A 14,514-nucleotide genomic window follows, 5' to 3' on the forward strand; every position below is an offset into this window, starting at 1 on the left:
GCTGGAGCTGGGCTTTTATGCTTGGATGTTAACGGGATTTAAACATGGCAGTTCCCTATGGCTTGTTCACGTCTTCAGTACTTGAAACTTTGTTACTAATCGGAAGTATCTCACCTTGAAAGTCTCCACCAAAATTTTGCTTGTGCTATTTTGTTCTTGGCCATATGATTATTGTAGTTATATATATTGGCAATAAACAAATACTTTTGTTTAATTTTGCTAGAAATGTATAGAAATTTACATACCCTCCATTGCTAGCTTCATTACTGTGAATAATACCTGTTTTGAGTGTACTTGATTTCTGATGTGTATTTTCTTGTCTTTTTTTTTTTTTTTTTATCTATTAGAAAGCGATTTCTTCTCCAACTGTGTCACGCCTTACAGATACATCAAAATTCACCGGTTCTCACAAAGAGAGGTTTGATCCCAGTGGGAAAGGAAAAGGCAGAGCTGGCCGAGAAGATCTGGTTGATACTTCCGGATATGTATCTGGCTATAAGCATGCAGGCACATATGATCATAAAGTACAAGGAAGCAAGTAAGGCTGAAGGTTTAAAATACAGGGGGAGAAAGGGAGAGAGAGAATATATTTTTAAGAATGACATAGATGAGTCCCATGTGTTTCAGTTATTGTGAATGCTAAGACTATGTGTTCAAGAAGTTTTTTTCAGAAACTGGAACTGATTTTAACATCTGCTGAGCAACTTGCAGCATAGCACCACTTCATTACATTCCTTATGTGTATATTGGCAAAAGTAAATGTATCAGTACAAAAAGGACATCATTTTGTTGAGCTCTTTAGACAAAAAGAACAAAACAATGTCAAGAGCTGTTATACCACACTTTGTCAATCCGAGCAAAAAAAAAAAAAAAAAAAAATTCAAACATTCCTAAATATCCAGTTGCTCTGAGGTTGTAAAAGAGAACCCTCTGAAAAAAGGTTCTTTCATAGCAGCATTTCTGAAAAGTATGCCATTACTTAGGCAGTTTGATTTCACTACTGTTTTGGGGCTTTTAAAAAATGTCTTTTATGGGATCTGGCACTTTCCTTAAAAGATTCAACAGTGTATTATTATGGAGTAAGTTGTTGTATTATATAAGGCACTAATCTGTAAAATTCATACATCATTTATGAAAGACTGAACAGAAAGGAAAGAAAGGAAAAAAAATATTTTTGTGACAATACAGGTTCTGATGTATTTATGTCAGCAGAAGGAGGTGGAAAATACCAACCCTTACTGTCCTCGTGTCTATTTTTTCTGCATTGTTATTGTGTTTACTGTAGTGTGTTTCTGACTGGCTGGATTTAGATGGAGCTAATGTACTAACATGGTGGGTGAGGAACAAGATATTACTAAGAAAGTCTTCTAAGTCTTTTTGTATTAAGGAAATATATAATATTAATATCCACATAATTAATTATAATAAATTGTAATTAATTGCACAGAAATATGTACCGTTATACCCAGGCTACGTGTTCTGTTAGTTTTGCCTGAAGCCAAAGGATTTGTTTCTCTGTGCTGCCTTACTTGGGAGTAATTTTATTGATGGGAATAGCTTTCCATTTCTATAGAAAAAAAAATTCCACACACTTAAAGTACAGGCAGCTGAGTGTGACCTGCCTCTAGTTCAGATTGCCAAAACAGTTAACAGGAATAAAAATCACTCCTCCTTCTTCTTTTTTTTTTTTTTTTTTGTCTTTGTAAATGTAGCATACATATTACTGGTTAAACAAGAGAGAAAAGGCCAGTTCAGTTTTCTGTGAGAGCTGAACAAGTACTCTGACATATTACTCTATCTTTAAAATTATGAAATATATATTTTGGAGTATTTAAAAACACCTCCTAGTAGTTTTGCTTTGCTTATTTTCAAAAAGTTGCACTGATTTTAATGTTTTGACTGTGGATAAAGACTGATAAGTTTACAGTTTTTCTCCTACTCTGATCAGCATGCCATTCAGAGTTATAAGCTGTATACTCTGATGTGTGTCATCATGTTTCTTGCAGGTTACAGTCTGTATTTGGCCTATATACAGAAAGAGCACTGGTTTTCAGTCCCTGTTCATGTTTTGTTTTTCTGACATTTGGCCTTTCTTGTAATTCGGCCTCCAATGACCCTTTGAACCCATACATCAGCCTGAACGCAAAACAGTAATGTGTCAATACAAGGACTTCCTCATGAACTTGAAGATTTTTTGTTTGTTTATAATTTGTTTTGGTTTTTGTTTTGAGGAGGGAAGGAAGTTTGCCGAAGACTCAGCACATGCTATTGTAAGGATTTAAATATCTTTTTCCCACGATTGACTCTACTTATCTGGGAAGATTTTTGACATATCTAAGGATGCTCAGGATGAGAAGCTTTTTGAAGTCTTGATTAACTCATTGCTCCTGAAGAAAAATTTCATTGGAGTGAAGGAGCATTGACTCCTTTGTTGCACTGGTTACCTGTCAGACTCTGAAAAAGAAAATAGCACATTGTTATACAAACAATGATTAAATTTTGCCAGCATGGCTGTAGACTGGCTAACTGTGGAGAACCCTCTTTGTGATATAGCATTCATGCCCGTGCACCTCAGGAACGCCTTGGGATAGGCCTATAGCTTTTTTTATAAGTAAAAAGGCTAAGTCTAACTCTTGACAAATCCTCAGCTAAGTTACAGGCATGATCAATACCCCTGTTCTTCCCATTGACTCGGAGACTTAACTTATTGGTAGCTGGAAAGATCTGGACCGTGCTTGAATCAAAGGTGAGGTCTGGTCTATTGCAGAGCTCTTCCAACACTTTTTTGATCTTGCTGTTTGTTGTTAGCTAGCTGTCATGACAGGAATAGTAGGTGATACCTAACCTAAGATGCACAAGTGATATGCTTTCTATAGTAAACAAATACAGATACCAAACTGTTACTGCAGAAGGAGGAATGACAGGTTAGAAAGGTTTTACGGACTTAGTAGGTTTTAAATTGCTAGTCCATGGCATGAGCAAAATAGGCATACTCATAAGATATAGAAGGCACGCAAAAGAATTGGGAATGGGGACAGATACAAGCTGGCACTTGAAATGGAACAAAACTGCATACTTGGAAGAGGCTCATGGAACTAGTCAGGAGTCTGCTAGAGCTTAACTTTATATTACAGTATGAAATTCCTGCAAGAACAAAACAGTTTGTATGGACCTGATGCAAATTTGTGCAATATATACAGTGATAAATTAAGTTTTGGATCAGGACCTCAGAAGGTGCTTCAGATAGCATGTGGTATTTTATTTTGAAGGACACACTTTTTCTTCTTCGTTGCAGTTAGATAGGTTTATATCTCTATCAAATGCATGAAAAGAAATTCCATATATATAGAATGTATATATATTTATATATACATTCTATATATAAATATGACAGTGAGGAAAGGAAGTTGTGTCTGGAAAGGTAGTAATCTGTAAACATTTTCCTCTCTACAATTGATACAGAAGATGCAGGCTGTGAATGAAAGCATAAAACCATAGAGCCATAGATGCAACATATATATCTGTGTATTAGAACTTCAGCCACCCATTTATGCTCTTACTTTCTCACTAATTTTGGTGGGTAATGAAAAGCCTAAGTAATAGCTTGAATGTTAGCTGTGGTTGTTAATGTTCCAGGCCTATTTGGAAGTGAGGCCAAGTGTGTATTTTATTGTTTATTCATTGACTGTTCCCTGTACTGTTAGGATAACAAGTACAGCTTGTAACTCAGAGGTTATGGGAAAGGAGATGTCAAGAGGTGCAGTGGAGCATGCTCATCATCCTGTGCACCGTTATTCTAGACTGCCTAAATGACATGCCTGAAGTAAGGAAATGTACTCAATAAAGTTTACACTCATCTCCTTTTTTTGGGCATCTAAATTCATTCCTTCAGACTTTCCAGTCTGATTTTCAGCAGCCCATCTGCAGTGCTCTTTTACATGATATCATCTATAAAACCCTACTATTCTTAATAATCTTGCTTTCAGTACTGCTGAACGTTCTTTTGAGATAAACATGATCAAAAAGTTCAGGTAGCTTTTAGATAACTGTATTTAAGAACAAACTCAAATTACACTGTTCATTTAAAATTAAAGCCTTAGATACTATAATAGTACACAATCTTAATAAGACTACCTTTACCAGGTTAAGAAGAACAAATTCAAATCCTGACTGAGACAAAAGACTAATATTATAGGAAATCTTAAGTAAAATATGCAGAAGAATTTTTATTACTATTATTAGCTCTTGTTTGCTAATTCCTCTACTTATTCTTTGTGTTTTAGTTACTTGTTGAAAGTTCTCCAATAGTCATACCTGTATGGAAAATCAGAAACAAAAATTACTGTCCTTTATATGGCTATCAAAGCTATCACAATATTGTTACTGAAAGGCAGACATTGAATTATATGTTGTTTCAACAGTCCAGTGTGAACATTTCTGATTAATTGTAACAAAGTACTTGGAAGACCAAAGGAAATGCGGAACATTGGCCACTTTCTTACTTGAGGAAAGTGAAAGGGTAATTTCCAAACTACTGATGTGTCACACCTTGTTCTTCATTAACATAGAAGTTATCCTTCAAAGATATTTTTGACTGAAGTATGATGTTTTCTATGTATTTTACTGATGTTACCTCAATCAAAATTTCATCTGATAACTTTTCGGAATTATGAATTTCATGTATTATTTATTTCAGTCATGTTTTCCCTCTGTTGGCTCAATTAATACCATTTTTATAGCAGATGGAATTTGTTGATAATCCAGAACTAGAATATTTGAGTAGTTAAGAGTTTGGTTTGCAAGCGAGAGGTATCAAGAGAGTCCTTGTGTATCCTTCTCCAAACCCAAACCTTAAAGTTGTAGTTAAGAAAGTTTTTTTTTTTCTTAAGCCTTGTCATAGTTACAAAATAAACTTCAATTATTTGTATCTGCATGTATGATAAGTATCAGCTGTTTGGAATATAAACTAGCTTTACAGAAATTGCATGTATTCTGGGGGCATGCGCCCGTCATCCGTGAGTAAGAATTCTCTGTTAGCACTGGCCAAGAAACAAACCATTTACTTTCATGATAGATAAAATGTAATGTGTTGCACCTAGTACATATCCTTTAAACTGACTGTTAGCCTTGTGTGTGCACTAAAATAATTACAGCTTTGTGTACATTGTTTGTAGTGTGAATATTATGTTCTTTGTCTGTTAGTTGATGGTAGGTAGTGTAATACATGAGACTTGTACAAGTTTGTGTGCACACATACTTTTTAGATTCAGAAAAATAATTAAACCATGTAAGCGCTGTCCTAAACCTTAAATCTTAAAGGGCCAAGCTCTAATCCTGCAGCTGGAGCTATTCAGGGCCAGTTGGAAACCATTCTATCTCCATAACACGAAAGTAGAGATCTAGGAGTGTTTTTATGTTTTAACACGTACAACTACTCCCTTTCTATTTCTGGAGGAAAGTATTCTTCAGTAAATCTGACATAGACTTGTTGTGACAAGAAGAGTTCTTCCCTTGTTAGGAAGTAGGAGAGAGAGAGTCAGGGATAAATCAGTAGTTCCTCTGAGTGCTCCGAGAGATCTTAAAATTATGCCTTCTGTATTTTTCTTTAACCTAACTTTGTGAAGTAAGTTGACACTCACTATATATGTGCAAAGTTTTTTGTCATCAGTTGAATAAGTGCAAAATCATGGTGTATTGGTGCAGGAGATGGACAGTGTCTTACAGTGTTTGTGGAGTTGAGCCTTGCATAAACCTTTAGAAAATGAAATACCTGAAACATAATGACAGATTTCAAACTTCTGTGAAATTCTTAGTCAGGAGTGGTACATGATACATGGATGTGTACCTCCTATATTTGGAGTTTTGCCCATAAATAGCATTTGGACATTGAGTTACTAATTTTGTGCGCCCAAGTGCCCATTTGGCTAACTAGATATAAGCTGGAAATGATAGACTGAGCTGCTCCTTTTAAGTCTTCAGAATCCTAAAACTAGTGAGAGACCATTCATTGCATTCATGCTTGCTTTTTAACTCAAAAATAATATTCTAAAAGATTTCTCAGCTGTGATGCTTCAGGAGGCTAAGGAATATTGCAGACAGATCCTCCAAATCTTAACTGTCTAATCAATTTATATTTTCAGGAACAAATAACTGTTATGTACTCGTTTTTTTTTTTTTTTTTTGTGTGTGTGTGTGTGTGTGTGTTTTAGTATATCACTTGAGATGTATTTCTTCAAAATCCACATAGAGCTGATGGGATTCAAAACAAGTTTAAGATATAACTGTTTATAGTTCTTGGAAAATGTATCAATTTAGTTGTTTCATTCCAAATAATTGATTGCCCACTGTAGGCAGATTTTGGCAAGAGCAAACTTGATAATAAATAAATAATAATTAAAAAAAAAAAAAAAAAACAAGCTTACTTACTGAGTATTTTTGACAGATTTACAAATAACATACTGGTAGTCCAAAATTATTTAGAAGTAATAACAATTTTGCTTTGTAATCATACTCACACACGTGCATGTGCATTATTTTGGGACGGATGAGTGGCTAGAGTACAGAGGAGGCTTTTTGGTTTGTTGGTCTTGGATTATTATTATTATTTTTTAATATATCTACAAATTGACATTGGAGAGCCCAACTTGCTAACCTGACCTAGAAAGATGGTAAGTACCTTCCACATTCCACTGTGGGTAAAGCATCCAATGAATTAGTTTTCAAATATATTTTTAAAGCATCTCTTTTTATGAGTTAGTGTAAAGCATGTGGTGCTTGCACAAAGCATTTGTAAAGGTCTGTGAGGTAATTCACATAATGCTAACTTAAACTTGACTTCAAATATTTTTATTCAAGATTTTGTATTACACATTTTTCAGAACAGGTCGCAGACTTGAATAAAGTTGCATTCAAGTTAATTTAAAATATAGCCCTAAAACTGTACTAACACTTCATCCTCTTTACATTTTACTCTGGATGTTGTAGATGGTAAATGCCAAAAAAAAAAAAAAAAAAAGAAGAATGGTAATATTCACCCACAATGATGAAGCTCCAGTTTACGTTGGATGATTTTCTGCATGCTTGCATTTGATCAAATGTATCAAATGTTATTTTTAAACAAAGAAATTAAATAATGTGAAATAATGCAGCCTGTGCTGTGTTCAGTAGAGTAATATTAATACAAGTGAAATGCTGAATATCTATAACATTTATCCTAAATACATACTAGCTCTTTATAAAGGCTTTATGTAAGGGCAGTTATCCCATAAACTGTAGGTAAGTCTGTTGGCAGACTACTTGTTAGCACTGTAGTACATGAAATGACAAAGTCATCAACAAAAATAAGTTACAGGATGCAACAGAGATGTGTCTGTGTTTGTATTTGTGCTGAGTTCAGAATATGTAAGTTTTGGCAAATTATTACATCAGGGAAGTTGCTTTTAGTACAAAGGAATTTGTCTTTCTGTAAAGCAGAGAAATAGTTGATGTTGGGTAAGTACGTAGGCCCCTCTGAATGTGCTGCCTCCTATTTATTTCCATGGACACTACAACAGGTACAAGGAGCTCAGTAACACTATTTGGTAGAGTAAATTCTCAGCTATGAGATATTCATTTTTCAGCATAGTCACTCATTAACTATGCATTTTTATCAGCCATGCAGAAGAGCCTGCGTGCAGTGCTTGTAAAATTCTGTGCCAGCAGAGGCAAGCCACTGTCACCATTGCTGAAACAGCTGCTACTGCCTCACTGTTCTCACATCCATTCTTTGGTTTCCATGGTCGTTCAACAAGCATCGACGAATGCCAGTGGTTACCATTTTTTCTGCATGGAGGAATTCAGTGACTCACCTTTGCTTCATCCACACTTCTATACCAGGTGCCATTTTGTCAGACCGCCCCTCTGCTGCATCTGTTGCACAGAAGCAAAATGGAATGGAATGTTGGCAGGAATGTTCAGCTTCTACTGCCATACCACCAACATCCACCTCTGATGTCATGGGCCCACACTGTAAAATAGGAGGCATTACTTTCAGAGCATCCCTCATATGTTGATGTTTAATCTTTGCACGGTTTTATGTATCAGATTTAAATATTGCAAGAGGAACATATTTATACAGAATTATATTTTTGGAATCTTTGGGGTTGGTTTTCTTCAGTCATTAACCATTTATTAATCTATCCACATCATGCTTTATTCCTTTGCTAGATTATTTATGTGTCCATGCTATCCTGATTTTTTCTTTTTATTTAGGTGGTTTGATTATTTATTTGCACAAATTTGAATGTGCATGCCATTACGATCTGACTGTAAAGCAAAGAGGCAAAACAGTTTTGATTACCTGGCACACTTATTAAAATCTAATTGTTAAATAATTGAAGTAGATCTTGACATAGTTTTCCATGGAGTACTGTCCAGTATGATGAAAGCCTTCAGTGAATTTTACTATTTCTTGCTCTTATTTTGATTTCTTTTTCATCTTGGTCTAAAAAAACCCCAACAAAACAGAACAAAAAAGCCCAGGAAGCTGCTACCTGCAGTATTTATAACTGTTGACATTTCTAATATTAGCTATCAGCTGTGCTGCTTACTTTGTTCACTGTGGAATTTTCAACATGGTAAAAACTTTGCAAGATTATTTAATCTTGCAAGCTTACTTTTTTTCTCCCTAGTATATCAAGAAATCTTTTTGTGATTATTGCAAATGAACAATTTGAGCAAAGCATTTCTTGATCTTACCTCTAATGGCTAAACATATCCTAAGCAAAGACTTTTAACCATATTGTAGAGGGGTCCAGGCACTGTCTAGTGCAAAGCACACTAGGCAAAATCTTACCACCACTGCAGTCACTGCGAGAATTTTGACATTAGCAAAAATAGAACCATCATTATAATGGGGTTAATATGCTTAATAAGCATGACAAGAAGTTTTGTGGGATCACGAAATTGATTCCCTCTTTCCATATCTTTGTTTCTGTTAATTTAAAATTACTACTACTCGATCTTTAAAACAAATAAACTTGAAGGGGGATCATATACTACTAGTTTGTACTAGTTTTTTTTTTTTTTTTTTTTTTCAGGAAAGGGAAACAAATTATATATATATATGCAATATATTTTTACACTGTTTATTAATTTTAGAAAGTATTAAATATATCACTTTATCAGTGTGAGTGTTATAGTAATGACAATGCTATGGATGTTTTAAACGTTCCAGAGTTGTCTCTTAAATTCTAAGAAAGTATTAACAATGGAAAATCTATTTTGTCTCCAATGTTATTATCAAAGTTTTAGGGAAAAAGTTAAAGTACAGCGATTTGAATAGCACAGTAAAAGCTTGGTTTGGGAAGTTGTAGTGAAATCCATACTGTAAACACCATTTTTTAAAACAGGAGTTCTCGTAAAGTATGTTACTGCTGTTGACTGACTGTTTAAATTTGTATCTTTAATTGGTAAAGTGATCAATAAATGTGTTACTATATCGTTTTCTGGTTTTCTTGAAGTAAACTATGCTTGCTGTTAAACTTTGTTGCAACAATTATTTTAAAGTGTAGATGTTAAGCAAATTGCTAATGAATGTATAAATTAAAAAATATGTATTCATGAACAGCTAGTTCTCTGACTATTAACAGATTTTTTTTAATTTTTTTTTTTTTTTACCACTTCTTTTCCTAGTTTTAATAATAAAGCTAGTCATTGGCATTGTGGCTAAAGAGGAACAAGAGCCTGCATGCAGTGCTCTTAAAGATTTGCACTTAGCAGAGGTGATCCACTTGTTGCTGTTGCCACTGCTATATCACAACCATTCATTGCCTCACTGTGCTAACATCCACTGCTTGGTTTCCATGAATGTTTGGCAATTTTTTCTGCATGGAGGAAGTCAGTTTCACATTTTTGCTTCATACACTTTTCCATGTCATGCATCTTTTGTTGGACTGCATCTCTGCTACCATCTGCAGCATGGAAAAAAATTATACAGAGTATTGTCAGGAAGGTTCAGCTTCTACTGCCATATCACAAACATCCACATCTGTTTTAGTGGACCTGCATAATAAAATAGGAGACTTTTGGAGTAGCCCTAATAAATGGAAAAAAAAACAAAGGCAGCTATTTAGGTAGTAAGGGATAAACTAGTACTTGTTGCTGGGTGTACACTTGTGGAGCCATGCCCTTGATCTAGCTGTACTGTCCTAGTAAATTCAGTTCCTGACTGAGGCAACTCTATTCTGTGTACATACATGCATATTGATGTGATGCCAGAAACTGGCATCGTGCCACAGATCACAGTGGTGCCTGTGCTGCCAGCAACTGAGTGAGTTATATGTAAGTTAGCAGCTACAGTATTGGTTGCAGATGTAAAATCATACTGCCAGTTTGCGTGGATTCACACGAATCTAGATCAACCTAAATGGTGGACACTTGCTACATTAAAAACATTAAAAAAAAAAAAAAAAGAGGTTTACATCTCTATACATCTTTATTTTATTAGCATCATAACGTGAAAAGTTAATTGCACTCAAAAGTAACAAAATAATCCATATCGTGCCATCATAACTTCCTATTTAGAGAAAATATCAATCCCTAAAAGTACTAATTAGGGTAACTTTTCATCATAGCTTTTCAACTGGTCTGGATAAAGTCAGCAGCAAACAAGTAGTTCCCTACCTTGTCTATGGGTAGTATATTGCCTACAGTAATGTAGATTATTTAGGGACACAAGAATCAAAAAGCACACAAAAGCTAAATTGACTAGGAGCACAAAGAATTATGTTTTCTTATGTTACTTGATAGTAATGTAGGCCTGCATAACTATTGGGTTAGAGTTAGTCTTCAGAAGTGTCCACCTTTCTAGTTATTATGGATGCATCAACCTGAAGAGAATAGAAAGATCGTTTGCTTCCTGTAGAAAATCTAGATTCATCTTCCTCCTGAATGGAGATATAAAAGGAATATCACACGTTTGTAGAGAAGCATATAGTTTCAGACTGAAAAGTAGCCTTTTCCTTCATTGTACGGCATTTGAAACAAGTTTCATTGCAGGAGCCACAATCCAGACTTTTCAGGATCAGCTAATAAATGAGGAAATGTGCAACAATTTCGTGTAGTTCTTCACTTCTACTTATGAATGAAGAGGAATTGTTTGTTTGTTTACTTTTGTTTTATTTTTTTTCAGAAAGGTCATTGTGGAACTCCTTGTTTTTCCTTCCCTTCTGTTTTTAGTTCATGGCCAACTAGAAGTACAAAGTCTTTGAGGGCCCATTCATTCTCATTTAAAACTAGAAGGAAAATACAAAGTAAGGCAGACCTGAATCATTATTAGTTATGGAAGATGAGCTGACAGGGAAGGAGACCAGTCTGGCTGAACTGAGACATTCGGCTGGAACTTGGGAACAAAAGAAAAGTTTATTATCTTTGGAAGAGGGAGCAAAGAACTTATGAGGATTACAGGTTTGTAGTGATGCCGTGCAGGGAGAAAATTAGAAAGGCCGAAGCCCAGTTGAACTGAACTTGGCCACTAAGGTGAAATACAACAATAGTTTTTTTCTATAAATAAATCAACAGTAAGAGGAAGGCAAAGGAGAATCTCCATCCCTTGTTGGACATGAAGGGGAAATTTGTGACCAAGGATCGGGATAAAGCTGAAGTACTTAATGTCTTCTTTGCCTGACTAGGACTAGTAAGACTAGTTACTCACTGGGAACACAGCCCCCTGCTCTGGTAGATAGGGATGGGGAATAGAATAGGCTCTGCATAATCCATGATGAGATGGTTTTGGACCTGCTTCAAAGGCTGGACACTCACAAGTTCATGGAATCTGATGGTTTGTATCCTAGAATACTGAGGGAGTTGGCAGATGTGGTTGCCAAGCCACTCTCCATCATCCTTTGGCAGTCCTGGCTAACTGGAGATGTCCTGGGGACTGGAGACTGGCAAATATGATGCCCATCTTCAAAAAGGGCCAGAAAGATGATCCTGGTAGCTACAGACCTATCAGTTTCACCTCGGTGCCAGGGAAGGTCATGGAATGGATAATCTTGGGAGACGTTATGGATCAATTAATGGTCAACCAGGGGATCAGGCCCAGTCAGCATGGGTTCATGAATGGTAGATCCTGTTTGACAAACCTGATTTCATTCTATGACAAGGTGACCCACCTAATGGATGAAGGTAAGTCTATCAGTGTGGTCTACCTGGGCTTCAGTAAAGCCTTTGACACTGTCTCCCACAGCATCTTCACAGATGACCTGGCTGCCCATGGTTTGGATGGGGATACGCTCCACTGGGTGAAACACTGGCTGAATGGCCGGGCCCAAAGAGTTGTGCTCAGTGGGGTTAAATCCAGTTGGCGGCCAGTTGGTGGCCAATCACAAATGGTATCTCCCAGGGCTTGGTCTTAGGACCTCTCTTATTCAACATTTTTATTAATGATCTCGATGAGGGGATTAAGTGCACCCTTCAATAAGTTTGCAGATGACACCAAGTTGGGAGGGAGTGTTGATCTGCCAGAGGGGAGAAAGGCACTACGGAGGGACATGAATAGGCTGGAACAATGGGCCAAATCGTATGAGTTTCAATAGGGCCAAGTGTCAGGTCCCGCATTTTGGTCACAACAACCCCAGGCAACTCTACAGGCTTGGGGAGGAGTGGTTGGAAAGCTGCCTGACACCAAAGGGACCTTGGTGTACTGATGGACAGTGGGCTGAATATGAGCCAGCAGTGTGCCCAGGTGGCCAAGAAGGCCAACGGCATCCTGGCTTGGATCAGGAATGGTGTGTTGAGCAGGACTAGGGAAGTCATCCTGCTCCTGTACTCGGCACTGGTGAGGGCTCACCTCGAGTACTGAGTTCAGTTTTGGGCACCTCAGTACAGAAAGGACACTGAGGTGCTGGAGCAGGTCCAAAGAAGGGCAACAACTGGCTCTGGGCAACCTGTTCTAGTGGTTGGCAACCCTGCACCTAGCAGGAGATTGAAACTTCATGATCATTATGGTCCTTTTCAGCCCAGGCCATTCTATGATTCTAAGGCTTAGGAAGTGCTTGGAGAATATGCCTTATGAGGAGCAACGAAAGGAACTGGGGCTGTTTAGTCTGGGGAAGAGGAGGCTGAGGGGAGACCTTATTGCTCTCTTCCAATATGTGAAATGTGGTTGCAGTGAGAGCGGGGTTGGTCTCTTCCCACTGGTGACAGGTGACAGGATGAATGGCGTCAAGTTGCACCAGGGGAGGTTTAGGTTTGATATCAGGAAAAGCTTCTTTACAGAAAGGGTTGTTAAGCACTGGAATAGGCTCCCTAGGGAGGTGGTTGAGTCACCATCTGAGAAATAAAAGTTTGACGTCACCTAGCCCACAGAGTTGGACAGGATAGTGGTCACTCACTATCATCTGGTACTTGCTGTAACCTCAAGGTCACTAATTCATACCTTCCGGGTCTCTGCTGATGCTACCATATGCATTGTGAAGAAGTAAAAATTCTGAGGCTGACTGCTGTGAATTCTTTGTTCACTGTTGTTGTTCCCAGGAACAAGACTCAGTGGGAGCAGTCTGTGCCACAAAACTGAACAGTATTAGGACACCTGTAGCTGGACAAATGTTGTAAAGATATCCAAATACTGTGGAATCTGCTATTGAAAAAAGCTGTCAGAGGTCAAGTTGAAGAGTGGATGTAATATGCAGCACTGTACTGTTGGCATAGCTATGTGTTACATGCAGTTGATTACAATTTCTTGGTATCTTAGAAGCAACATTTAACAACTGTTCTGAAATTAAACAGAACAAATATTGCTTTGTTTATAACTATTGGTAATCTATACACAAGGCAACAGCCACTGATGTTGTTCTTGAAACATGTATGTTATAGACTACTAGGGCCTTTTTTTCCCCCACTGTAAGAAAACTGTTCTCTACTTTTCTGGCAGTGTAATTTCTATGGTTTTGTAATTTCTCCAATAGATGGCAGTAGTTACTTATTGGCTGTTAAATTAATACTTTGTATTACAATATACAAACACAAAGCAGTAGTGACCAAATATGTATATATATGCGCTTAACAAATAATTCATGCATATTTTTGTATGTTTCATGTCATTTGTTTTCTATATTTGAGCATAAAATTCTTTCTGAATATTTTCCTTTTGAGCCTTTTTTTTCTCTTCTCTCCCCCTCTTCCCCCCTCTCCTCCCCCCCCCCCCCCCCCCCCCCCCCGAATTATGACATTATAAAACCAAGAAAACAGGGTTACCCGAGGTTAATGACAAATTTACCTGAAGATAGACTACTGGAAGTACTTCATATTGCAGGTACCTTAACTGTCTGATATTAGCTGATGAAGAATCTATTGAATTTTATGACAGGGAGTTAGCAGAAGTGAATATGTGACACCAAGTCTTCTTTTATCATTAAACATGGAAAGCCCAGACGAAACTTCGTCTTCAAGCACTTGTATAGCTTCTATGATTCTACCCTCTAAGCTGAAAAGTGGACTCAAAAATGAAAGATTTTTGACTATAGCACTTCTTAA

At 36.9% G+C, this 14,514-nt stretch overlaps 1 protein-coding gene across 5 annotated transcripts in view; it reads left to right on the forward strand.

Moving 5' to 3' along the window:
* TPPP (tubulin polymerization promoting protein) overlaps nt 1-9,479 on the forward strand; it is a 55,416-nt gene extending 45,937 nt beyond the window's left edge. For 2 of the 5 annotated variants that reach the window (XM_003204706.5, XM_010708260.4), the window contains exons 4-5: nt 348-538; nt 7,653-9,479. In XM_003204706.5, the coding sequence (XP_003204754.2) occupies nt 348-538; nt 7,653-7,842 (381 nt within the window). In that variant the 3' untranslated portion in view covers nt 7,843-9,479. Of the gene's footprint in view, nt 1-347; nt 1,453-2,006; nt 7,189-7,652 lie in introns of those variants that run through there. The other 3 variants (XR_014882235.1, XM_010708261.4, XM_085220050.1) reach the window with 3 other exon arrangements.
* Nucleotides 9,480-14,514: the final 5,035 nt, after the last annotated feature.

The sequence above is a fragment of the Meleagris gallopavo genome, chromosome 3 (assembly GCF_905368555.1).
Source record: "Meleagris gallopavo chromosome 3, MGAL_WU_HG_1.1, whole genome shotgun sequence".
NCBI classification, from domain to species: Eukaryota; Metazoa; Chordata; class Aves; order Galliformes; family Phasianidae; genus Meleagris; species Meleagris gallopavo.